This window comes from Balaenoptera physalus (assembly GCF_965194825.1).
Source record: "Balaenoptera physalus genome assembly, chromosome: 13".
Lineage (NCBI taxonomy): Eukaryota > Metazoa > Chordata > Mammalia > Artiodactyla > Balaenopteridae > Balaenoptera > Balaenoptera physalus.
Window position 1 is genome coordinate 18,755,208 of NC_138892.1, and position 26,748 is coordinate 18,781,955.

General features: G+C 42.8%; 2 protein-coding genes across 2 annotated transcripts in view; both read right to left on the minus strand.

Moving 5' to 3' along the window:
* The window catches only part of STAB2 (stabilin 2), a 179,262-nt gene that overhangs the window by 151,170 nt on the left and 1,344 nt on the right, over positions 1–26,748 (minus strand). The window contains exons 2-3 of the mRNA XM_082419566.1: positions 5,224–26,748; positions 378–1,363 (exon numbers count right to left, since the gene is read on the minus strand). Coding sequence (XP_082275692.1) covers positions 378–455 — 78 coding nt within the window. The 5' untranslated portion in view covers positions 456–1,363; positions 5,224–26,748. The remainder of the gene's footprint in view (positions 1–377; positions 1,364–5,223) is intronic.
* On the minus strand, positions 2,685–5,232 carry LOC309640576 (non-selective voltage-gated ion channel VDAC3-like). The gene is made up of 2 exons (XM_082419526.1): positions 4,248–5,232; positions 2,685–4,207 (listed from the first exon to the last, which is right to left on the minus strand). The coding sequence occupies exons 1-2, from the start codon at positions 4,514–4,516 to the stop codon at positions 3,625–3,627; spliced, it is 852 nt and encodes a 283-aa protein (XP_082275652.1). The 5' UTR covers positions 4,517–5,232; the 3' UTR covers positions 2,685–3,624.

The following is a 26,748-nucleotide window of genomic DNA, read 5'->3' on the forward strand; positions in this document are numbered from 1 at the left end:
TTATCACCCAACCTGGAATTCCGCAGAGCTCCTCTCTACTCAGCTCTCTACAGCCATTGTTATTTTCTACATTCAGAATGATGCAATGGGAGGTATTCATTAAAGCAAACCGACAAAAAGGATAGCAAAATCCACAATGGATAGAGGGATGTTAGCACTTAAATCAGAGATCCCAACAATGGCGTTTTAACACAGGAATAGAACGGGGTTAGCACCCCTTCAGACAGATCTCCATTAGCATCCTATTCTCCACAAGCTTTCTATTTTGTGAAGTCCAGATAGTACGATTTACCCATGACAACGTAGGAAAGCAAAAAAGTTTATGTACACAATCGTGAACGTAAACAGATTTTTAAAAAACGCAAGTTTCATCTTACCTGCTCTGCAGTTTCAGGAAGGGAACAGAGACTTTGTGCCGCCAATCCAAGAAAAAGAAGTATTAAAATTTGTCGCATGGTGAGGAAATATTTGCTTCTTCTCCACGTCAGGCACCTGTCAGGACTATTTAGCTACATTAACTTAGCCTGATGAACGCCCAGTGAATTCTTTCTCATGTCAGTGTTTGCTTTTAAATCTTTTCCTCTCCTTTTCCTGGATTGAAACAGATGATCTGTGAGAACTGCCTCTAGACAGGAAAAATGGCCAATCTAGGGGTCGTGGTGAAATCGGCCACTCTCAACTGTATACACGTCTGGCTCAATGACAGGATATCCTCAAGGCGCTGAGGCAGAGACATGGTCTGGAATTTTTGTGCCTTATGAAACTCCCAAGAAAAAGCTCCTGCCTCCTACTGCCCTGCCCATCCGCCTCTGGTCCTGCCTACTTCTGGCCCCAGGCGCTGCCAACATTTACGCAGCCACACCATGGAAAACTGCAGGCTTCTCCTTCTGAATGCAAAGGTCTGCGCTTGCCCTCAGGCAGTTTAAGCAGGGATGCCCATAAATGGGCACAGTCCCAGGCACGGAGGGGATGTTGCAGAAGGCCGGGTCCTTGACTTGGACGAGGATGGTGGCAAACTCTACCACAAAGAAATGTCTCTTTGCAGATGCCATTGGTTGGGTTTTTGATCCACCCTCTCCCCTATTCCAGGTCACTTCAGTAGCAAATAACTGAGTCTGTAGGTCTCATCTTACCCTTTGAGGCCCAGATCTAATGGCATCTCTTCCAGGAAGGCTTCCTGTCCTGCTCCTCCAATATCATCTTGGAGACCTTCCCAGCATTTTGCGCATCATTCTACGAAAGCCCAGTCATATCCATCATAATTCTCTGGTCTGTATGTCTGTCTCCTGTGCCCAGTTGTGAATTCCTTGCAGAGAGGGGCTCGCCTTCATCTTCTGTGTCCCCAGCAGCTTAGAGCAGAGACCTGCATTTGAAAGTAAGAAAAATAACAATAGCCAACATTTGTTGAAAACTCACTATGTGTGTCTCACTATGTTAGACTTCTCCATGGATTAACCTATTTAATCCTCATAATTCTTGGTGAAATAGGATTGTTCTCCCCATTTTACGGATGAGGCAACTGAGGCAGAAAGGTTAGGCAACAACTTTTCCAAGGTCACACAGCTAGTAGGTGAGGATCCAGTTTTCAAACTGGGTGACTCTAGATCCAGTACTGTTAACCACTACCCTCTACTGCTTAAAACAATAGCTAATGAATAAATAGCAGGTGGTGCTCCGGTCTCATTGACATGATAGAAAACTGTCAGGCCGAGCACCACAAAGGATAACGTCTGTGCTAATCAACAAGACAGGCTTATGAGGGTACATCTCATGACACTGAGTTAATTGGGAGACTGGCACTTAGAGACTAGTTTTGGTTAAATAATCCTTACTCTGCAAAATCTTTCTCTCTGGATTTTTGAAACATTACATTATATTGATCAATAATCCAAGAAAATTCTGGTACAGATAAGCCCTTCATAGGCTAACCCAGAGGTCTGAATGAGAAGATGCCAGATGAGGAAGTCCTTACAATCCCTTGGTTCAGTAGATTTCAACCTCACTTAGAATTCTGGAGAAGCTTAAATTTTTTTTTTTCCCAATGTCTACCCTACTCCAGAACAATCAAATCAGTACGTCTGGGGGTGGGGCACAGAAATCGTATTTTTCAGAGTTTCCTAGGTGATTCCACTTGCATGGATGACTGCTGCTTAAGGAAAAATTAAATTTTATTGTGTGAAGTCAATGAGATTGAGGTTAATCTGTTATAGCAGTTGTGTTACCTTGACTTATACACGAAGGAAAGAAGTTAGAAGCTTTTTTCTGATTGTTTTCTCTCTGAAGAACATGGATAAGTGTCTGGGTCTTGGAATGGGTTAGATTCCTGGCGGGGTAGAAGGAACCATACTTGCATTTCCTAAATAGTTGTGGAAGATGCTGCAGGGGGTGCTGGGGAAGAATTCTATCAGATAACTTGGAAAACTCTGCCTCTGCCGTCCCTTTCTTAGGGATTGACCATGCTCATTAGCTCATTAAAGGTTCTGAGACATCCCTCAGTAAAACATAAGGTAACAAAACCAAACAAAGACAGTTCAACTTTGCTTAAAGCAGTATTTTCCGGAACTTTTAGACCAAGAGATGTTTTCTCTTTGCAAACTAACCTTAGCACCTCCAGATCTATGTTCTATTGCTCCTGCCTAGGGAAATACTATCCTAGATTTTAGCAGGTTGAATGTTCCATTGTTAAATTACAAGGATGCAGAAGTTAGCTTGCCAGTGGCCATGGGGATTCCGCAGTTCAGGACCTGTTCATACACTTTATCTATTAGTTGCATTAGAAACATTTCTAAATACGTGGGTTTGTTTAGAAATTGAATAGTTTTATTTCTGTGAGGCTCATTTGATTGCTATGAACAGAGGTTCTTCAAGTTATTTCAAATCCCTACCACTGCCTCCCTGCAATGAACAAGTGCTTAAAATGGTGCCTAGCACATAGTGGGTGCTCAACCATTCTTAACATTATTATTAGAATATGCTAATGTCACAGACAACAGCTACACAAATCTATACCCTTAGCCCAGTGTAGCTGTGAGGTAGCTCTGGATTTCCTCTGTCCCGGGTTGACGCAGTTCTGCTGATCTGTGTGTCCCTCACGGGGTGGGATGTCATTTTCTCTACTGTGGTCCATACTCCTTTTTGCTGATTGTTATAGTTTGTCTCTTAACCATTCAAAGTTGTTTTCGGACAAGGATTTTTTTTTTCCAAATGTGTTGGGTTTATTTTACTCTGATGCAAAACCAAAGATTCCACTATCGCACAGAGACCAATATATTACAAGGTCATGAAAAAGTGGTGTGGGACATGCAGGACATGTGGACAGCTGGAGGGTCAGGTCATCTCCTTTGTAACATGACACTACACCGTCGCTGAGCAACACATTGAAAATAACACTGCGGGACTGAACTGAAACGTGGCACGAACATGACAACTTCCGGACATGCCTTCAAGCACCTCCCTTAGGATGGACTCGATATCTGGGCTTCAGCGTGGGGAAGACTACAGTTCTTTGGAAGAATAAAAAGTTCATACTTTTGAAATTTCACAGAAGAATTTTAAGGCCAAAACATAGTGGGTTCATTTCTCTCCACCTCCAGGGACAAAGCTGATGCTTTATTCAAAACCACATTAAGCTTCTAGCTCAAATCCCAGCCTGAGCTTGTGTCCTCCTGCACTGAAGTTCTTTCCATGGATGAGAGCTGACAGGGTCAGTTTCACTCCTGGTCGAAGGGTCTGAGTATAACCCAGTCCAATCAGGCTGGCATTATTTACTTTAGCAGATAGAGAAGTTCTACAATCCAGCTTGTACTTAGCGGCGATGCCGAAACGTGTATTGTTCCTGCCTGCCGCCCACGCAAGGTTTATTGGTGTTTCAGTCTTCTTGTTCACCTTCTGGTAGATCCACCCTCCAAATTCAATGCCATCGTTCACGTGAGTATGCAGCTGGTAGTCTGCGGCCTTGTAACCCAGGGTGAAATTATTCTGTGACAGTTTGGATTTGGCTGTGTCTAAACCCATCTGATAGCCAGCAAGCCAACCTTCAAAGGCCAACACAGCCCAGCCATAGATGGTTTGTCCAGAAAAATCTATATCAACATTATTGCCAAGACTGAAACAATCCCGTTTATAGGAGGCCTTCAATTTCCCACTCTTCTTTCCTGTGTTCGGGACAAATATGGTATCAAGAGTCAGTTTCAACCCTTGAGTTGAACTTATGCGTTGAGTTGAATGAACTTGAGTTGAGTTTCAACTTACTCTCCAAAGAGATTTCTGTCCCAAGAGTATTGTCTGTGTTCCACTTTTGGGTGAAGGTCAGTCCATAGTTACAAATCTTGTATTTGGTTTCTATGTTGCCTGATGCTTTCCCTGTAACAGTGTAAGCATGACCAAAAGTAGAAAATTCCACTCTACTACATAACTTGGTTCTCACATCTATTTTGACCATGCCAAACCCATATCCTTTGCTGAAGACATCCTTGGCAGACTTTCCTAGGTCACAGTAAGTCAGTGTGTTACACATATCTCCGACGGGATGTCCCGTCAGCTCCGCCAGGGCACCGCTGAAGCCAGACAAGGATTTTAAATCAACAACACTACACAGGCAGTTTGTTCTCTCCAATATCCCCTATTATGCTGCTGGCAGTTACTTAAGACCTGGGAATGGCTTTCCCCTGCCCAGGGCTGCCCTCCTGCTCTCTCATTGCTTCCTCCTTATATCCCCCCTCGACTAGTACTCACCTCCTTTGCCCCCGTGATCTGTCCTCAGCGGTGACAACATGAGAGGTGATAGTTTCCTCTTGGGTGAGAGGATTAATTTCCTGATTGGAATGTGGAGACTTTTCCCATATTGGAAAAGGCAAAGAGGGGCTGGGACACTTCCTGGATAAGACTGTTGTGCACCCCCCATAGCTATAGGATTCTGAGTTGTTAGTGGTCCTTTCTCTACATCATGCCAGTTACCGAGACTTTAGTCCTTGGTCACTTCGACTAATAAAGCATTTCACGTGTGCCCTGACCAGCATTCCAAGGAGGGAGAATCGTCATCCTCGCCATCACCAATGTGACCATCCTCATCGTCACCATCACAAACACACACATAGCTTTTACACATGCCAGACACTCTAAACTTTTAACTCAATCTTCACCACAAGCCTAGGACAGAGGTATTAGTAACATATACTATCCCCAGTTCGCACATGAGACTGAGGCAGACAGAGGTTTACTCACTTGTCCAAGGTCACAAGGCTAGTAAGTGGTGGAGCGGGGACTTGAACCCAGGCAGTGTGAAGCCACTGGTTGATGCTGAAGCATCATCTACAGGACCTGCTTTGGATCTTGAATCTTGAACAAGATATTTCTGGACCTTGTGAGATGGCCAACGGGGTCAAAGCTTATGCTTCCGAAGTAGAACAAACCTAACTGTTTACTGGGGAATCAATTGTATCTTTTGCTTTGCAGGGGAATAAAAAAGGCCAGAAATGGATATCTAAGGTGAGTTTTCTGGTCAAGATTTATTTTTCATTCTCCCTGCAATTTTTGCTAGACTAAGGAAGAAAAAGAGCTCGGAACAGCAGACCTGTTGGTCTCTCTTGAGCAGCTATCTAGAAAATTGAAAAAGTTGCTTCACGTAGGTTCAACAAATCCAAGAACTCCTAGAATTCTTCCAAATGAAGACGGTGCTTTGGGAAGTAAAAACTTAGAAAAGGGAAAACAATACTACATCCCTGAAAACTTTCAGCATGAGAAATCGTTACCGAACCAGGCTCGTCTTGCTCGCTGCACAGCAAGCCAAAACGCTAACGCTGAGGTTTGCAGCAAAGAGAGGGCTTATTCGCAAGGCAACCAAACGAGGAAACTGGAGAACAAACTTCAAATCCACCTCCGCGAAGGCAAGCGGCTCCGGGTATTTACCGGACAACTAATAAAGAAGCAGGACTGTCTGAGGCGTGGGGAGCGTGGGGAGCGTGGGGAAAGTGATTGGAAAAGGGGTGGTAATTGACATTCTGCGCAGGTGTAATTAGGCTACAGGCCTCCGCATTTCGAAAGGTCACTGGGCGGACACTCGCGCATGCGCAGTTGGAGGGTCGGTGGTCCTAACAGGTCTTAACCAGCTCAGCTCGAACTAGACGCAGCTGACTTCAAGCTCCTGAAGACGACTCAGGCAAACATCTTACCGTTTAGGCTATATGCAGCTTGGAGGACATGTGAGTCTTTTGCAGCAACAATTAAAACGACCTTGATTAGTGAAGGCAGATTACAGGTGAAATGGATTTAACTAATGATTACCCACGGTTTCAAAATCAGAGAGAACTATCTGGAAATGTGGTCCTTGATAAAATTTAAATTCAGGCCAAGGTGGAACAAACAGAACTAACAAAACAGGCTTTCAGAATCTCAATTGATAATTTCAAGTAGCATTAAAGGTAGTCTCCCAGGAATGTATTTTTCTGCCCTAGCGTGTGGATTTTATGCTGAGTAGGCATTTTCAGTGGAATCCAGTTTTATTATAGGCATAGCTTGCTGTGGATTCTCCTGGATATTCTTTTTGTGTACTAACTGGATAGAATTCTTGGCACCTGAAACATATTGGCCAGAGCACAATATAGTTTCTTCTCTCCTTCATATCTTATGTCAACATTGAAACAATTCGATAGCTGTTTATATTCCAGATATAGAAATTACTAAAAAGAAACCCACATTCTTCTGGTTTTTTTTTTTTTAAAAAGCTCTCTCTTGTACCCATCTGCTGAGCAATGTTGAATTCTTTTTTTCTTTGCCCTTCTCCTTTCCCTGCTTTGGGTAAAAATAGCTTCCACTTTTCTAAATAAAAGGACCTAACAAGCTAAACTGCGAGTAGCCTATAGTTTAATATCATGGTTTGAAATAACCTCTTTAAAAAGTCTTCAAGTAAAAGTCTAAATAATATTTTATTTGGCTTGATATATATAGGTAGTTGTCCCAAATACTCCCTAATACCTTTGATTGTATAGACATATGTTGTGTTAACAGGATGATTTTTTTTTTGGTTGCCATCCCCCTGTAAATTTCACTCATTCTTTCATTTATTCAACAGACATGGAACGCCAAATCCTATACTGGGCTCTGAGGACACAGAAGTGGGTAAGTCACATTGCCTCGTGCATTATAACTTCCACCATACTTTTGCACATATTATCTTAAATTTTATTACAACCTTGGGAAATAGACTGGGTAAAAGGTGATATCTTGATTTGGTAGATATGAAAACGGAGGCCTAAAGGAATTGAGTGATTTATTCAGTGTCAGTAAGTTAGCATGAGTTAGTAATAGATGCCAGGTAATCTTACTCTAATCGTGTGCTTTGCCTGTTATGATAGACCACCATTCTGATAGCTGATGCCTAAGCTAATGAATGGATTATCTGTGGTTCATCTAATTCAGTCATTAAAATGCTAAACTGAATTGAGTCCTGTCTATTTGTTGTCACATGAGACAAGGTCATGACCACCAGAAGTCCTGAAGAGCAAATATAAAGGAATACGGTTGTGATTCATACAACTACAGGCATACTTGGGCCAGAACTGAAGTGTCACTGATTCCAGATGGTCCATTGCATGATCTCCTGGTCTTGTTGTCCATGGCATAGCATGACATGGGCAAATTGGATGGATTGAGGCTTCCTATGCCATGTAAAAGGACTTAGCCACGCTCCAGGGCCAGGTACCGCACCAGCTCTACAGAGCACATGGTGGAGGACACACCTGCCAGGCATGCCTCTCCCTTCGTGACTTGTCTAGTCCGGGAAAAATCTTCCCCTAAAGAGCCATTTGATGAACTCCTTCATTTCCTTCAAGCCTTTGTTCAAATCCACCCTCTCCATGAGACCTATGCAGACTACTGTACCGAAAGCTCCCACCCCGCTACTCCTGCTTCTTCTTAACCTTATCTTTTTCTATCTCCCTGGCATGTATCACTTTCTAAGTCACCATACAGTCCACAAGTTTATTCTGTTTATTGTTTGCTGCCTCTCTCCCCAATTAGAATACATGCTCATTTAGGGCGGGGATTTTTGTCTGTTTACTGAACTGCTAGATCTCAGATATCTGGAAGAGTGCTTGATATACAGCAAGTGCTCAATACAGATGATTGACAGAATAACTCACAGAAGTGAAAATTTCTCAGCTATATAGATAAACAGGTTGGATAATTCAAGTAAAATACCACCATCACCCCCCAAACGTTATTTAAACATATTCTTCTTTTTTCTTTAAATTCCCTGAGCCCAAAATCAGTTCTTTCTGCTCTTGCTGCCACTCAGCTCTGCCACAGCAATCTCCTCTAAAGAACTCATTCTAAAATTTCCTTGTTTCTTGGTGAGTTTTTTCCAAATCTTTTTCTTTTGGATTATTATTTTGATACCTGGGAAATCAAATTCTTGTAACTTGTGTTAAATATTTTTCTATTTCTTACAAAATGGTTTTAATCCACGAGTCCCAGACTCTTTCCATCTGTGATGAATATTGGTTCAGAAAAGAGAGTTGGTTCAATACATACAAGGGTCTGGCTCCAGTTCTGCCCTAAACCACTGACCCTGACCTCGAGCAAGCCCTTCAACCTCTATGATAAAATGAGGGGGTTGAGTGACATGATATCCACTCTGCTTCTCCACATTTACAGGATATTATAAACCATTTCTTTTCACATTTCTCACCCTAAGATTTCTCTCCCTCCAAATTTCGTTAAGCCTTGAACACCTTTGGTGGTTGGCTTGAAATCTGGGTGCATCCTAGAGGACTATAGGTAAATTACTTTCTCCCCCAAGTAATCTGAATTGGCTTAAATCCCTCAAAATGACTTTCTCAAAGGAAACAAACATTCTAAGATTTTGAGGAGAGTGTAGTGGGGCTATACTTAAGCTAGTATTTATTGTCATGGTGGTGTTTTGCCTAAACTATTTTCATCAGCCTGCAGGGGTAAATATCAGGCTGAACCATACGAAATGTCACTCTTTTAAGTCAAAAATGGACTAAACTTCACATGGTGCACCCCACATGTGCCTGTGTAGCACTATTCATGATTTGGAAATAGTTTAAACTTTTAATCTTCGTGCAGAGGCAGCCTCTTAGTCCAATTCCATTTCTCAGGGGCTGAATTTACAGGAAGGTTACTATTGTGAGTATAAGATACCAGGGCTCAAGAGACTATTAGTTTGGGTTGAAGTGCTATGTCTCCAGGTAGCAGTACATTGGGGTCATGGCACCGCTTCTCCTTTATGCTTCCCAACCGACAGAAAGTGCTGAATGCACAGATGGATAAATAAATGTCCATGCCTTCACCTGGCCCTGAACACCCCTCCTGGTCCCTCTGCATCGTGCTTTGAGAGAGTAAATAAATGCGCCCGGTTGTTACTAGGAACTGACAGGGCAAAAGGGTTTCCTGCACACTCATCAGATCCTGGCCCTTTCAGGAGGCAGCTTTCCCAGCCAGGGGATGTGTCCAAACACGTGTCTCCCTGTCCTCTTGGCCCTTTCCTTTTCCTTTGTTAGGGCAAATCTTTCCATGCAGCAAACTTTCTTTTTTTGTGATTTTTGTTTTTCCTTTTTGTGAAGACCAGTCAGCAGGTCCTGCTTTAGGCAAAATTGTAAAGTAGGCAATGTTTCTCTCCGGCTTCCCCCCTCTCCCTCCTTGTCAGCGGTCTCCCTCCCCCCAATTCATTCATTCCATCAACTAACGTTTACTGGGCGTTCGCCATCCTCAGGGCACCTTTCTAGTTAGGATGTTATTTCAAGATAACATCCTAGGGACTTCCCTGGAGGTCCAGCGGTTAAGACTTTGCCTTCCAATGCAGGGGGTGTGGGTTCGAACGATCCCTGGTTGGGGAGCTAAGATCCCACATGCCTCATGGCCAAAAAACCAACACATAAAAAACAGAAGCAATACTGTAACAAATTCAATAAAGACTTAAAAAGGAAAAGATAGCATTCTAATTCTTAATTAGGATTCATTACTAATCAACTATTAGTAGCTGGTATTATTTGGTATTTACATAATAATTTTTGATATTTACTTCATCATTGTGAACATTTATCCTCCCAATTACTCGGGTCATTTTTGTTTCTCTTCCTCTCCACCAATAGTCCCAGCAATTCCTATTGATTCTACCTTCAGTGGTTAGAATCCTAGCATGAATCTGCCCACTTGTCTTCATCCCCACCACTCTCACCCTGGTTCAAGCTGCCATCGTCTCTTGCTTACATTATCATAGTAGCATTGGAACATTCTACTTGACCTCCCTCCTTCCACCTTTGCCCCCCCAATCCATTTTTCAAATAGCAGTCAGAATTACCTTTTATACATATAAGTAAGACCAAATGTTCCCAGCTTAAAACTCTTGAATGACTTGCCATCACACTTTTAACAAAGCACCAACCAGTCGCTGTGGCTTCGGGTCCTACCTGATCTAGGCTCCGGTCTTCTCTCCGGCCTTGTCCTGAAGCCCTCTCTAATGCACTCTGCTGCCCCCATCCTGCCTTTGTTCTGTGTCCCCCACACCTCAAGTTAGTTCCCATCTTTGGCATTTTCAACTGCTGTTTCCTCTGCCTGGAATGCTCTTCCCTCTGATTTTTGCACAGTTGACTTAGTCTTGTCATCAGTTCTCATTTAACTGTCACTTCACAGAGAAGCTGCCCCTGATCACCTAAGCAAGAGTGGTCATCTAGCCACTGCATCACACCACTCCACTTTCGTTCTCCACATAGTACTTACCCCATGGGGCAGTATCTTGTTTGTTACTGGCTTTCTTTCCCTCACTGGATGGAATACAAGCTCCATGAAAGCAGTTTTCTCTAGGCATTTCCCCAGTTCCTAGAACAATGGCTGATGCACAGTAGACAAATAGTAAATTATTGTTGAATGAATTTATATATATTAATATGCCTGGTTCTTAACATATATTACCTAATCCTCTCAAAATTCCTATGGGAAAGGTGCTAGTGTTTTCTTTGTTTTACAAATCAAAAAGACAGAGGCAAGTAGAGATCTTTAAGGAAGGCCGGCTACATAACTTGTAGGGTCTAGTGCAAAATGAAAATGCAGGGCCCTTTGCTAAAAAATTATCAGGAATTTTAAGGCAGAGACAGCCGGGCTGGGTAAAGAATTTTTGGAGAGCTAGAAAAGGCATATTGAGTAGGGCAGTCAGGTAATCCTCACTGAAAAGGTGAAATGTGAGAAAGAACTCAAAGTTGGTGAGGGAATTTGCTGAGTGAATAATCAAGAGAAACATTCCAGATAGGGGGAACAGCAGGAGCAAAGGCCCTTAGGTGGGCATGGTGATGGGAGATGGAAGGTAAAGGGCCTCTGTGAGGATTCTGGGAAATATTGGAGGGTTTTGAGTAGAGGAAAGACATGATCTGGCTTCTGTTAGGAAACCATCATTCCAGCTGCTGTACTGAGAATGGACCTTGGAGGAGCAAGTGAGAAGGCTTCTCAACAGGCATTGCAATAAACCAAGCAAGAGACGATGGTGGCTTGAACCGTGGTGGAGCATGGAGGTGGTGAGAAGGGGTCAGACTCTTGATATATTTCACAAGGAGGACCAAGAAGATTTGTCAATAGTTTGCATGGGGGGCAAGTAAGAAAGAGAGGAGTCAAGGATGATTCCAACGCTTTTGGCCTGAGTAATTCAAAGAATAAAGTTGCTATCCACTGGGATAGGAGGGTGTGAGTAAAGCAGGATTTTGTAGGGGCTATTGAGGAATTCAGTTTTGTGATACATTTGAGATGGCTGTTAGATACCCAAATGGAGATGCCAAGCAGTAGTTGAATAAATGAGTCTGGAGTTAACATAGACATTTGAGAATCACCAGCACTATAAGTTGTATTTAAAGCCTTGGGACAGGGTACATCACCAAAGGAGTGAGAGTAGGTAGAGAATAGATCACAGCTCCAGGGACACTGATATGAAGAGGTGCAGGAGAACGGGGTCAAGCAGGAGGGAGCGCTCACCTGAGTCCAATAACGATGAGAGGTGGAGAGGACGGATGCTATGTCTCTGGACTTAGCCATATGGAGGTTTTCAGTGAACTTGTCAAGAGCAATTTCAGTGAGGAGGTAGGGAAGAAGACTTGAATGGAGTAGGTTTAAGAAAGAATGAGAGGAGAGAAATCGGAGATGGAGAAATTGGATTTTTTTTTTATTGGGTTCTGCAGCAAATGGGGAGGAAAGGAATAAAGCAGTAACTGGTGAGGGTGAAAATGAGTCAAGGAAAGATTTTTGGAAGATGTGAGAAATAACCGCATTTTTGTATGCTCATGGGAATGTTCCAGCAGGGAAGGAAAACTGGATGATGATCATGATTAATTTCAATATTGAAAAACCATCCCTATCTGTATCATACTAAATTCACTACCTGGTGTTACTGTGATGCATAGATACTGAACTGGTGGTTACTTCTGGCCTCTAGGCTTCTGATGGAAGCTTTCAAATGTTAACCAACTATTCCTTGTGTTTGTATGCCAGATGAAAGGAAGATAAGTTTTAAAAGGCTCTGTGAAAAGAGTCTAGTATACACACACATACACACACACACACACACACACACACCCCACATTGTCTGTCCTAAGTAACAATGTGACACCCATAAACCAGTGGTTTATGTCCTAACCCCACCCATCTCTCACTTTAATGTTCCCACCCCCCCCACATTCCTCACTGGAGCCCCAGCCTAGGGTTGGTCCTCGAGATGTGTAGTCTTCAGTAGCTGGGGTGGCCTATGCAGTTCTCCAGGACATCTTGCCCCACTGCACTTTGCTGGAGCGAATACCTTTGTTGGGAATAGGGGGGGATGTGGAGCTGTCATAGACTCTTAGACAAGACCCCAAAACCATTTGAAATAGATCTTGCCCAACTTCTTACTCCAAGATGAGAAAATCACCAAACTGTCATACATTCTCCAGGGTTTAAATGTTAGCTCTCCCATTTATGAGCTGTGTAGTCTTGGACAAGCCACATAACTGTTACGATTCTTGAGCTCCTCAGCTTGAGTCCATTCTGGTTTTGACTTATTATTCTAGCTTCTCTGAGTCTTTCTGGAGATCTGCACCAGAAATTTTTTCTTCTTTCATTTTTCTTTTGCCTCTCTCTCTAGTTGAGGACCAGTGACCTAAGAAAAATACAATTCGAGGGTACATAAATTAAAAGGAAATTCATTTTCTTTTCTTTTTCTTATTGTGGTAAATATACATAACATGTAATTTACCATGTTAGCCATTCTTAAGTGTACAGTTCAGTGGCATTAAGGATGTTCACACTGTTGTGTAGACATAACCATTATTCATCTCCAGAACTTTTTCATCATCCCAAAACAAAACTCCAAACCCATTAACTACTAACTCCCCATTTCCCCCTCCCCTCAGCCCCTGGCAACCACCATTCTACTACCTTTCCCTATGAATTTGACTACTATTCCAGGTGCCGAATATAAGTGGAATCACAATATTTGTCCTTTTGCATCTGGCTTATTTCACTTAGCAGAATGTCTTCAAGGTTCATCCACATTGAATCATGTGTCCGAGTTTCCTTCCTTTTTAAAGCTGAATAGTATTCCACTGTATATGTATCCACATTTTGTTTACGCATTCATCCTTTGACGGGCACTTGGATTGATTCCACCTGTTGGCTATTGTGAGTAATGCTACTGTGAAAACGGTTGTACAAATATCTGTTTGAGTCCCTGCTTTCAATTCTTTTGGGTCTATACCTTTCAACCCAAATAAAGAGGTAAACTGAGGCAAGCTCAAATGAGCAGAAATTGAGTTTTCTTCAGGAATAGCAGAGGAATTGCAGGTTGGGAAACGCATGCTGTATAAGCCACAGGTGAGTCACTGAGGGTTTGGGGCGGGTTGTATCAATATTTACGGGCAAGTAGTGCAAAGAGTGGGAAGTCCAGCCAGAGTCCAATCAGCGAGTTCACTGGCTTGAGGATGGGGAGAGATTCATGGCGGATGTTTATTGGTCAGGAGATAAGTCTCCATCTTCTGTAAATCAGGCGTTTATGGAAAATCAGTCTCAGTTGGTAAGTTCCATTCTTCCCAGGGCGCATGCCTGAGAGTCTCCATTTCCTGCCCTCCGGGTCCACTTTAGATTGAAATCCTCTCACGTTCCCGAGAGTGGAGTTGTTGGTGTCAGTTCATAAACTTGGGAGCTTCCCAGGTAAAATCTGAAACCGGCCCCTGTACACTGAAGGCAAGGAGAGACCCAAGAAAGAGGCAGATGGTTCCAGATTGGTAAGTGCAGTTTTAACAAGCAAAGGGACTTACTTATGAGGCTTGTCACGGGGGCTGCAAGATGAGCAGATCTCCGCACCCGCCTGCCAGAATCTTAAAAGTTTATATAGAGGCCTTAACGGGGTTCAGTCACTTATACTGTCCAGATGGTCTCAACAACCCCTTGCTATCTCAAGGCTGTGTCCTTGGGGCAGCTACTAGTTCAGGGAAGGCAAGCGGAATGCACATTCCAAGGACAGGGGAGGGGTGAGGAGCTTCCGATGCCAGGGTCGATCGGTGGTCAACGTCCTCTCCATGACCTCCTCCAACAGCTGGATCATCTGGTAGTTCTGTTTAATTTTTCGAGAAGCTACTGTATGTTTTCCACAGCGCCAGTAGCATTTTATATTCTCATGAATAGTGCCCAGGTGTTTCAATTTCTCTATATCCTTGCCAACACTTGTTATTTTAAATTTTTTCCTAGAAAACATCCTAATGGATGTGAAGTGGTATCTTACTGTGATTTTGATTTGGATTTCCTTAAAGATTCACGATGTTGAACATCTCTTTATGTGCTTATGGAACATTTGTGTATCTTCTTTAGAGAAATGTCTATTTGAGTCCTTTACTTTTAAATTAGGTTGTGTGTTTGTTGTTGAGTTGTAGCTTTTTATATATTCTGGATATTAATCCCTTATCACGTATATAACTTATAAATATTTTCTCCCAATTCCATGGGTTGTCTTTTCACTCTGTTGGTAGTGTCCCTTAATGTACAAATCGCTTTTAGCTTTGATGAAGTCCAATTTGTCTATTTTTTTCTTTTGTTGATTCTGCTTTTGTGTCATGTCCAACAAATCATTGCCAAATCCATGTCATGAAACTTTTCCCCTATGCTTTTTTTAGAAGCTTTTTATAATTTGAGCTCTTACATTTTCATAATCCGGTGTATGCTTGTGTCTTGGATGTAAAAAAAAGTTTCACTAAAGCTGTTTCTTAAAGAACAGGAATATGATATTTTATTCAATAAATAATTGATTAAAACATTTCAGTTGGATATGGCCAACAATCAAGGGAGCAAAAAAATGAAATCTCAAGAGGGTAAAAAGTGTGAGACAATGAGAAAGGAAGACAGCAGGAGAAGAAGGTGCAGAAAGAAAAACAGGGAGAAGAAACCTCAGGCAGTTGAAAAAGCAAAGATCTGATTTTTTAATCCTATTCTTAAAAAAATACACCTACTGCCAGCATTTGTTATAATACAGTGTATATTTGTATAATGATTACCTAAATTTTGTATGCATTAGGTTATTAAAAAAATTATAATGAAAAAAATCGCTTACCACATGCTTTGCGATGCAGATTAGGTAAAAAACAAAAGTTAAAAAAAAAAAAACTCATGTCCTTTAGTCGTGGCTCATTTTGTGGTCCTTTGTGGTCCTGCTCTAAAGGCATATGAGCCACCCCCTGATAGTCCACAGACTATCCGGAACAGTCCAAAAAGGACAGTCAATGGGATTTTAGCAAAAAGAAACACAAAATTTATATTTTCTTCCGTGTCCTGTAGATTTAATAAAAATAATGGAAGGAGTTGTATCAGCAGACGCAGGGCAAGCAATCTCGTGAAGTGAGAGCCCGCAAAAATCTGGACGGGGTGGCAGGCAGAGGTGAACTGCACAGACCTTAAGCTCCTTTCCTTCTGGCTTCCCTTCCCGCCCACGAGGCATTAGCAAGAGACCGACTGGGTCCTGTCGCAGGATGGGCTGCCTGATTCTAAATGTGTTGTGTGCCCCTTTCTGTCGAGAGAGAGGTGCCGCCTGGAATCACTGAGGGCAACTTCCCTTCCAAACGCACAACACCTCGGAGCCACGGAGGATGGTCTCCTCAGAAAGGAGGCGTCATGCAACCAATTTGAAAAAATGCTGAAGCCTTGAGGAGGATGCTAGAGGGAATCCTGATTCTGGGAGTCTGGGGTTGGCTGATGTTCTGGAAGGCGGCCCAGCATGTGGACTGAAAGAGCAGATCCCTAAAAGTGGCCGCCCTGGGAGTGCCACAGGCCCCCTTGCTGCGCTTGGCACAGGGAGCAGGGTGGACTTCCTTGGGGAGTCAGTTCAGGACAGCCTGCACAGGTACCAGGACCCTCGCCAGCTACGGCAGCGAGGACCTGCAGCATCTGTTTTTAACAGTGACCCCGTGTGGCAAAAAGGGGCAATGACAGGTCCCGAGACTCCAATTTTCTCCCAGCCTGGGCGTGGGAGCCACGTGAACCCCACTTTTGGACTGTACAGTTCCTTGGGGTTGGCGGATTATGGGGAGATGGGGTGGGGAGGAATCTTCTAGAAAGAGATGCTAGATTTCATGTCAAATAAGGTTCATGGGGCCTTGACAGGTGATTTGAGAAAATAAACAGTTGCCTCTGGTTCATGGAGCATCTCATGGCCCTTACATTTTTTTTTTTTTAAAGCATTTTATTATAAAATATAAAATTTCAGACATATGAGATTAAAGAGTATGGTGAACCCCCATGTACCCTTAAGCCAGTTCCAACAATTATTAACATTTGCTAATGTTGTTAATACCTATCTTCCTTATATTTATGTCCCTTACATTTTAATAGAGTGAAAGTGGCATTTTGGACTGTGTACTTGGGTCCCCTCCTGCCACCTTCCAAGGGAGGATTTTCAGTCCCAATAGATGGAAAATACAGCTTTGCGTCTTGGACAGTTTTGGCTTGTGGGTATCACTAGTTGCTACTATATGACACCTGGAAGGTCCAAAAAGTCCATTTCATGCAGGGTGAGCTAGTGGATCTGTTTTGGGTAGTAAAAGAATTTTTTCCCCACAATCCATGCCAATTAAGATAGTGGGAGAGGCAGGGGTGGAGAAGAGAGGGCTGTGGAGGGAAAGAGAGGAGAGACTGGGGAAGCATCAGGTAGCTGAAAAGGTGATGGAGTCTTGGAAGTGTTGGCAGTGGGAACAACAGAGGTCTGGCACAGCACCACATAATAATGACAAGTATTTCTATAGTCTTACTCAGTGTTATGCTCTATTCTCAGCATTTACATGTTACCTCACGAATCTTCAACAATCCTGTGCCACAGGTACTATTATTATTCCTCATTTAGTGAGGAAACTGAGGCACAAAGATGTCATGGCCCAAAAGCAAGCTTGGGGTTCAAATCCAGGCAGTTTAGCTACAGATTCTGAACTCTTAACCTCTTTTTGCTGCCTCTTTGCCATCAATAGAACTGAGAGGAGAGGAGGATGGAGTTTGACAGACAACAGTAATGTTATAACTTAGATAATTTTAGTAGCAAGTGAAAGAAAACCCAAGTCAAACTGGCTTAAACCAAAAAGGAATGTATATCTACTGTATAGCACAGGGAACCCTGCTCAGTATTCTGTAATAACCTAAATGGGAAAAGAATTTGAAAAAGAACAGATGCATGGGGACTTCCCTGGCAGTCCAGTGGTTAAGACTCTGCTCTTCCAATGCAGGGGGCACGAGTTTGATCCCTGGTCAGGGAACTAAGATCCCACATGCCTTGTGGTGTGGCCAAAAATTAAAAAAAAAAAAAGAAAAGAAAGGAAAAGAATAGATGAATGTATATGTATAACTGAATCACTTTGCTGTACCCCTGAAACTAACATGACATTGTTAATCAACTATGCTCCAATATAAAATTAAAAAAAAAAACCAAGAATGTATTGGTTCTCAATAGTGAAAACTCCCAAGATAGGCTTGGCTCAGGCATCGCTTGATTCAGGATTCGAATGATGACTTAGGATCCTTGTCTCAGCTCTGCTTTTTCCAGGCTGGCCCCGTTCCCAGATTGCTTAATAGTCCCAGGATTTCAGGCACCCTCCCCCAACTCCCACCCAATCAATGGGGAAAGAGAATATCTTTTCTCCAGAATTCTCAGTAAACCTATCTTCACACATCATTGGCTCTGATTAAGTTAAATACATCTGTGGCAGAGACCAACTCAGTGTTTACCAAATCAAGCATCTCTTTCTAATGTGTAAACAGCTAGACTGCATTTCCCAACCTCCCTTGTAGTTTGATGTGGCCCTGTGACAGAATTCTAGCTGATAAATATGGGCAGAAGTGACATGATCCTGATACTTTCTTTCCTTTCTGGATGACTGGAATGGAGATGACCCCAAGGGCGACCTTGGAGCCATGTGTATAAGGTGGGCAGATCAACCAAACAGAAAGAGCTGGGTCCCTAAATCACTGCATGGAGGAAAGTCACCCATCAGTTACGTGAGCAAGGAATAAACCCTATTATGCTAAAGCCGTGGAGATTTTTGTGTTTTTCTTATAAAATAGCTTGCCAGCATGGCTAGAGGAATGTGATACATGTAAATCAATTAGGATCCATCCCTGGGACTAGGAAAGGGGTCATCAGCTAAAGCACATGGCTGGGAATAGGGAAAGGGTAGTTTCTTGGAGGAAATTCAGGTTACTGGTACTAGGAGGTGAGGGAGATACTGGGCCAAATTCTCAGGGCAAACTGTGGATCCAGGAATCCAGCTCCAGATCTCTTCACCAAGGATATCCTCAGGTGTCGATCTTATTATCCAGTAGCCTTCTGGGACAGCTGGTTCACAATTTCTTTGAGCCTGCTTCAGTTCTTCATCTGGTCTTGCTCAGGCCCCGTATGTAAGGGCCCTTAGCACCGGGCAATGTGCTAAGCTCTGTGGGTGGAAACAGAGATCAAAGATGAGCCTGGGCCTGCGCAGAGCCCACATTCCGAGGAGGGAAGACCTGGCATTCACATTTCAGCTAGGAATTTTTAAAAAAACTTTTAATTGAAATATAGTTGATTTACAATGTTGTGTTAATTTCTGCTGTACAGCAAAGTGATTCAGATATCTATCTATATATATAGGTATATATTCCTTTCTTATATTCTTTTCCATTATGGTTTATCATAGGATATTGAATATAGTTCCCTGTGCTATACAGTAGGACCTTGTTGTTTACCATTCTCTATATAATAGTTTGCATCTGCTAACCCCAAATTCCCACTCCATCCTTCTCCCACGCCCTGCCCCCTTGGCAACCACAAGTCTGTTCTCTATGTTTGTGAGTCTGTTTCTGTTTCATAAAAGTTCATTTGTGTAATATTTTAGATTCCTCATATAAGTGATATCATATGGTATTTGTCTTTCTCTGTCTGACTTACTTCACTTAGTATGATCATCTCTAGGTCCATCCATGTTGCTGCAAATAGCATTATTTCATTCTTTCTTATGGCCGAGTAGTATTCCATTGTGTGTATGTATCGCATCTTTATCCATTCATCTGTCGATGGGCATTTCGGCTGTTTCCATATCTTGGCTATTATGAATAGTGCTGCTATGAACATAGGGGTGCATGTACCTTTTCGAATTAGAGTTTTGTCTAGATATATGCCCAGAAGTGGGATTGCTGGATCATATGGCAGCTCTGTTTTTAGTTTTTTGAGGAACCTCCATACTGTTTTTCATAGTGGCTACACCAACTTACATTCCCACCAACAATGTAGGAGATTCCCTTTTCTCCACACCCTCTCCAGCATTTGTTATTTGTAGTCTTCTTAATGATGGCCATTCTGACAAGTGTGAGATGGTACCTCATGGTAGTTTTGATTTGCATTTCTCCAATAATTAATGATATTGAGCATCTTTTCATGTGCCTGTTGGCCATCTGTATGTCTTCTTTGGAGAAATGTCTATTTAGTTCTTCTGCACATTTTTCGATTGGGTTTTTTGTTTTTTTTGTTGTTGTTGAATTGCATGTGCTATTTGTATATTTTGGAAATTAAGCCCTTGTCAGTCACATCGTTTGCAAATATTTTCTCCCATTCCGTAGGTTGTCTTTATGTTTTGTTTATAGTTTCCTTTGCTGTGCAAAAGCTTGTAAGTTTGATTAGGTCCCTCAGCTAGGGATTTTGATACAAGTTTTAGCAGACAATTGTGTCCAAATAATTTAGTCCAACCCAAGCCTTAGCCAAATCTAAACTGAAGTTTTTATCTTGTTTTTGTTTTCAGAATGCCTGTGCTCACTGATCTCTCTGATGTGGAGGTCTACTTTTCTTATTGCTCTCTGTAGAGTTTTGCAGGATTAGGAATAGGCCACATCCTTTTCCTTTGCTACAACTAGAGACAAAATGCACATTTTAGAGTCTGCCCCCTTTCCGCTCTCTATTCTCTATATTATCTCAATGTAAAGTTCAGGGTATTTTCCGCTATTCCCAGCTTCCTCTCTCCTTCTGCTTGAATAGAGGATGGGACACTTGGAGCCCACTGGCAGGGACCCAGTACTGTTGTGTCTGATTTACAAGTGTTATTTATGCCCTATTCATTCCCAACAATGGCTCAAACAATTCCCTGGGACAATAATTGAGCTGACACATCAATAGGAAGTGGTTGTGACTTCATGAAGCCCTTGATAGGTCAGGACCAGCAGTAAATCAGCTGCTTCCTGTCTTTTTATTTATTCAGTTCATTCATTTTTTCCAACAAATATTTACTGATGACCTACTATGTACCAAAGGCTGTTCTAGGCCTGTTGCTTTCTTTCTAGCCCAGGGGTCAGCAAATTTTCTCTGTAAAAGGCCAGAGAGTAAATATTTTAGGTTTGTTGGTCATAAGATCTGTTTTGCAACTACTCATCTCTGCCATTGTACTGCAAAAGCAGCCATAGGCAATGTGTAAATAAGTGGGGTTGTATTTCAATAAAACTTTACTTATCAAAGTAGGCAGTGGCCGAGATTTGCCTTGTGGTCCAAGTTTTTTGACCCCTACGCTAACCTAATTCTAACCATAGTTCATCTCCATCCCTTATAAGATTTCACCTTCCTTTTTCTCCCAGAATTGGAGAGCAAAGAAACCCATTAGTTAATCAATTGGTCAAGTTAACTAAATTCCAGTTCCAAAGGTTCTATAGTTTGTTTCTTTTTCAATAATGATAACAACAATGTGATCAAAAAGAATAAAGGTAATAGCCGACAATTATATAGCACTTATCATCGCTTGTAATCATTTTGTAATCACTTTCCAAATAGTAACTCATTTTCTCTAGTTTGGTAGAGAAGGGCTTAAGACCTGGTAAAGAGGTTTATTTAATAGTGATACACACACACACACACACACACACACACACACATACTTAATTTTCGCTATTGTTTTCCAGTATCACATATATTTTGGTAAGATAAATTACATATATAATATATATATATACACACACATTTATTTTATTTAAATTATATAAATACTTGTTGAGATCTTACAAAATACCAGATGTCAGGCTAAGTGCTGTCCACTCATGACCTCACTCAGTCTCCCAGCAGCCCTTTGAGGAAGGTGGAATTTTGATATCCATTCCTAGCCAAGAAAATTGGAGGTCCAAGCGGTTTAACAACTTGTGCCATTCAGCAAGTGTGGAGTGGGACTTGTTTGTGTCTCCAAAGCTTATGCTTTTCACCACTTTGCTATAATGACTTGTCGGACTAGAGGAGGATTAATAAATTAATAAATTGAAGACAGTCATGTAGATTTTATTATGATTGTATTTTATTTTTAAATGAAAAACATTTTCCTTTTATGGTGCAAGCTTCTGAGATGGCAGAACACAAGGTGGTTTGTGTCTCTGTGGCCTTGGCGTTACAATGACTGTCATTTACAAACACAGTGCCCAGGAGGCCTCATTAAACCAACAGGACAATGGGATGTATGAAAACCTAAGTGCAGCTGCTCTGTGGAGGAATGTCGCCTGTGGGATGGCGCTAGGCCTTTATCAGGCCGAGGCGGGTGGCTCTGGGCAGAGGCTCTGGGCTGCTTCACCCTGGAACGTGGCCCTGCATCGACAGCTGACAGCCACCCTGCTTGCCTGGGGAGGTGTGGTCTTACCCATTGATTAGATCCTGAAAGCTACCTCTTTTGGTGTCTTTTTGTTGTGTGGTTCAAAAGAGTCCCTCAGCTGGCGCAATTGCTGTCAGCAAAAGGAAGCTGTATTTGAACAGGAGCTGGGCAGGCCTGCCCTGGGAAGCGTGCTGAACCAAGCGGGCTAGACTTGAGATAGATGCTGAGTGTGAATTTGAGAGCTCACATTCTCCTGGATTTTGCAAGTTAGGGTTGCGCTAGGTCATGTGCATGTTTGGAGGAGATCCCTGTACTCTACGGGAGCAAATTGCTTTGGGGATGCATTGCCTCTTTCTGGTAGAGCACACAGTTAGTGTTTATGTGGGATGAGAAGGATTTCTCTCTCAACTCAATTTAAAGTGCTACATTGTCAGCCCCAAATTACTTTTTTTCTGGATTCTATGGCAAAGGTAATTGGAGAAATAGTAGAAATTACAATGACTAGGTTTTAGAAAATCTGAACTTTAGACTCAGTTCTGTTCCAAAAACCTATGTAAACTTCGATTGGTCTTTTCAGCTGTTTGGTCCTAGTACCTTTATCTGTTAAATGATGGGGTTGACAGGGATGACGTCTTATAGGAATAAGAAATCATGAAAAATGCAAGAGGGTCTGCTTCCTTGTCTTGATTTGTTAAGCAAATTGTTTATAAAATCGAAACCCAGGGATTGAACCTCATGGGACGAACCTACTTTTTATGGGGAGCTGTACGGAAGCATGTGTTGTGAGGTGGAGGTTTGGAGGAGAAGCCATCGTCTGGTCCCTACTCTTTGCCTCTCCTTACATCTGTGCCTTTTGCCATAGAACTCTGTAGTACCCTCCCTGCTTGACCTGAGCTCAGGCTTTGGCCAGTGGGATGTTAGCAGATGTGACGTAAGCAGAGGCCTGTAACTGCCTTGGGCAGCAGGACTTGATCTCCTGATCCTCTGGCATCGCCATGAGAACATCCCAGGGCTAGCCTGCTGGAGGGTGAGAGACAAGAGGAGCCAAACTGAGTCACCCCCAGTAGCCTCAGTCGAAGCCAGTCTAGATCAGCTGACAGTCAGCCAACTCCCAGACACGTGATTGAGCTGAGATAAGATAGCAGAACCCCCAGGCCAAACCTCAGATGAACTCAGAAGTGTGAAAAGTAAATGCCTACTGTTGTATGACAATGAGGTTTTGTGGTTATTTGTTATGCAGTGAAAGCTTACTGATATATGGACCCAGGGAATTTCATTTCTGTCCCAGCCCTTACATGCCAGGTGTAATTTTAGTGTAACTGGGATCTTCAAGGCCATTCTAGATCTTTTCTTGGATAGACTCTAACTGGCTGTAGCATACAATGGAAACTGACAAGGGGACCAGAGAATATCTGGGATAAGTCTAGGATATATACTCTGGAGGCTGGAGCAGAGCCAGGTTGACCATGAGGCAGAGTGCCCATAGATGTACCATCGGTGATTCACTGCTTTGTTGGACAAGGTCCCTGTGAAGGTTCACTTGCTCGAGGGACCTGAAGAGAATGTGGATACACATTGGGAACACACACAAGCTACTTGAGAAACCAGTGACTGACTGTCGACTCTTACTCTGACTGTCGGTCAAAATAACCTGTTGATCAAGCAAATCCAAACACATTGCTTATTGCAGTAGGGGGACCACTACATTGCCAGTCTTAAGAACATCACAGAAGGGGAAGTGATGTTTCAAAGGCAGGAAATTGACAGTGTTTTAGGGGTCTGGTTAATGTGGGTCTTTCAAAGCAGGGGACTGACAGTGAGGGGACACACTTTGAGGTACAGTGGTGGGGGACTGCTGCGCCTGGCGAGGTGTGGTTTGGAAGCGAGCCTTGCAGAGTAAGCAGTGGTTTGATGACCTCAGCTGAGAGTTCTGAGAAAGGGCCCATTCACCCCGATGTGGGCTGGCTGAATAGTCTGTAGTTTGGATACGTGGGTTTTCAGAAAGTTCCCGGAACAGAGTTGTTCGGATCTTCGTCTTCCCGGACAGGGACTGTCCAAGACAGCGCGGTCGTGTTGGAGCCCCGTGTGGAGGCGTTGTCACCCTGGCGGAGACTGTCAGCTGTGTGGTGGGGGGACGGTGTCTGTTCTCTAGATCCGTGAACCCTGTGTTCTCATTGCCTGAGCTGGAAGTCACATGGCTTCTCTGAATGTCCCCTTTCACGGGTCCAACGAGGATAATGACCATTCCTCTGGCAAGGCGTTGTGGTGAAGACTGAAGGGGAGAAAGCACAGGATGAGGTAACGAATGCCAGGTACACAGGAAGTGCTGGACAAATGGGGGCCATTTCCAGATTCCGAATGACATTAGTGGCAGTTCTGAGATGTACGGTTTTGGTGACTCCAACAGCAAGAGAGAGAAAGGGGAGAAAAGAGAACGGCCCTACTTGGAACAGGTAACTCTGGCATCAGCAGTTGGGTATTAATGGCAAAGGAGAAAACTGAAATGAAGTACTTCTCGCTCCACGCAATGGGGCTTTTAGTATAAGAAATTGTTTTTGCAAAGCCTGACTCAGGGATGTCCTGCATCAGAACGAATCATAATTACTTGCTTTAGAGCCTCTGGAAGGAATGTAGCCCCGCTGGCCCATTATGGACTTCTGGCTGCCAGAACTGTACCATAATACATTTGTGTTGTTTTTAAGGCACTGAATTTGTGGTGATTTGTTTCAGTAGTAATAGAAGAAGCAATACTGAGGCTCAATACTTTAAAAAAGTGTAAAGGGATCCTGAGACCAGAAAAATTGAAAAGCACCATCCCGGATCATCTAGATCAATGATATAGGCAGAGGGGAGTGATGTGGAAATAGAGAAAAAGGCAAAGATGCAGCCGGGGACCATGTTGCAATGGTGTTTAGGACCTTTTACACAATTTTTCAAAAGAGAGTGGGTGTGATTGCTTGTCTGGGTTTTTTTTTTTTTTTTTTTTTGGTCTGATTGTTTGTTTTGTTTGTTTGAAGCAGTGCAGCCCTTTCTTCACACTGGGAGGAAGCCCAGTGTATGGAATCCACACGCCTGCCTTGCTTTGGTTCAAGTAAGAACGGCAGGGGCTTCACCTCCCCACAGCCACTCAAGAGGGCCCTTGGAGCGTGGTGTGAAGAGCCCTGTTTAGGCCAAGGTCTTAGAGTCTTAAGTCATGTTAGGATTTTAGTGCCTACTGGTCACCCCAGTGGAGGGAGGATTCAAGGGTGGTGAAGCATGGAGGTCTTCCGGGAGACAGGCTAGGACCTTGATGAGAGAAATGAAATCTGGGTGAAAATGAGGTGAACGAATTGAAGAGTTCCAGGTTGAAGATCAGGCATAGTTGTTGTTGATTGAATGCTGTGGGTGAGGGAGAGGATGACTCCCAATGACCCCACAGATTTCCATGTTGGATGACTTGTGAGAATAGTGGCAGTGGCTGACATTTATTGCGATACGCGTTATATTGTCCACTTTACAGGCATTGTCTTGTTTAGTCCTCACAGTGACTCCACGAGGTCTGTATTCTTTCACCCCATTTTAAATATGAGAAAACTGAGCCACAGACTTCAGGAAAGAACTAGGAATAGTTGAACTGGATTCCGAACCAGTCACACTCCAGAACCTGCACACAGCCATTTCTTGTGCTGTTGGTAACTGCCCACGCAAGTAGATACTGGCTGTTCTTCACCGTTTTGGGGTCGCAGACCGCTCTGCGAATCTAATGAAAGCTAAGTGTGCATGCGTCCTTGCACCAATAATTACATGCACAGGCTTCAACAGGAATTTTCGTTGGATGTGTCCATGTCACTCAGCTAGTGAGTGTCAGAGCCTAACCTTACCCAAGGCCGCATCTCCCTTCCTCTCCTCCAATCTGCTTTTCCCTGAAGGTAATGAGCTCCGTTCCAGGAACATTTAGAAGTCCAGAAGTATAATCTTTGCTCTGCCACTAATATGCTTGCGACTTTGGACAAAGCAGTAATTTTGTAGTTTCTTGTCTATAAAATGGGGACAATAATGAGCCCATTTAACTTTCCCTTACTTAACTCAGGGGAAAGTTATAAAAGTTGGGAAGTTATAAGGAACTTTTATTACTGTGCAAGTTCAAAGTCTATCCTGCAGGTAAATTCTGCATTTTCCATGTGTTACTGCAACACATTCAGGAAGTCATCTGCAAACTTCAGTTGAAGTTTGAAATATTTTAGGATAAGTTTTTTTTCTAGTGTCTGGACTGTCTTGCTGCAGTTGTATTATCCAGGTAATTACATCTGACTGAGCAAGCTTGAGTTATTGAGAAATGATTATGGGTAACAATTATCAATGATTATTACCTTTGCACGTGAGAAACTAACGCAACATTGTAAATCAGCTGTATTTCAATTAAAAAAAAAAATAATTACTTTTGCTATAGGATGTAACATAAAGCCCAGATTCATTCATTCATTCACTCACTCACTTATTTATTTGTTCCTTTGTTATCTGTTTATTTAACAAATATTTTTTGAGCATCTACGATGTGTCAAGCATCATGGTAGGTGCTAGGGATGCCTTGGTAAATAAGCGTGGTCCATGTCCACCGTTATGGGGCTGCCATTCATGGTGAAGAGAGAATGCAGGGATCTTGTATCACATTCCTACTTGC

What these genes read in the sequence shown, in the direction of transcription:
- LOC309640576 (XM_082419526.1), bottom strand. Translation starts at nt 4,516, where the DNA reads ATGTGTAACACACTGACTTACTGTGACCTAGGAAAGTCTGCCAAGGAT. An exon ending in GAAATCTCTTTGGAGAGTAA is followed by an intron (nt 4,208 to 4,247) that starts GTTGAAACTCAA and finishes TCAACGCATAAG; the next exon opens with TTCAACTCAAGGGTTGAAAC.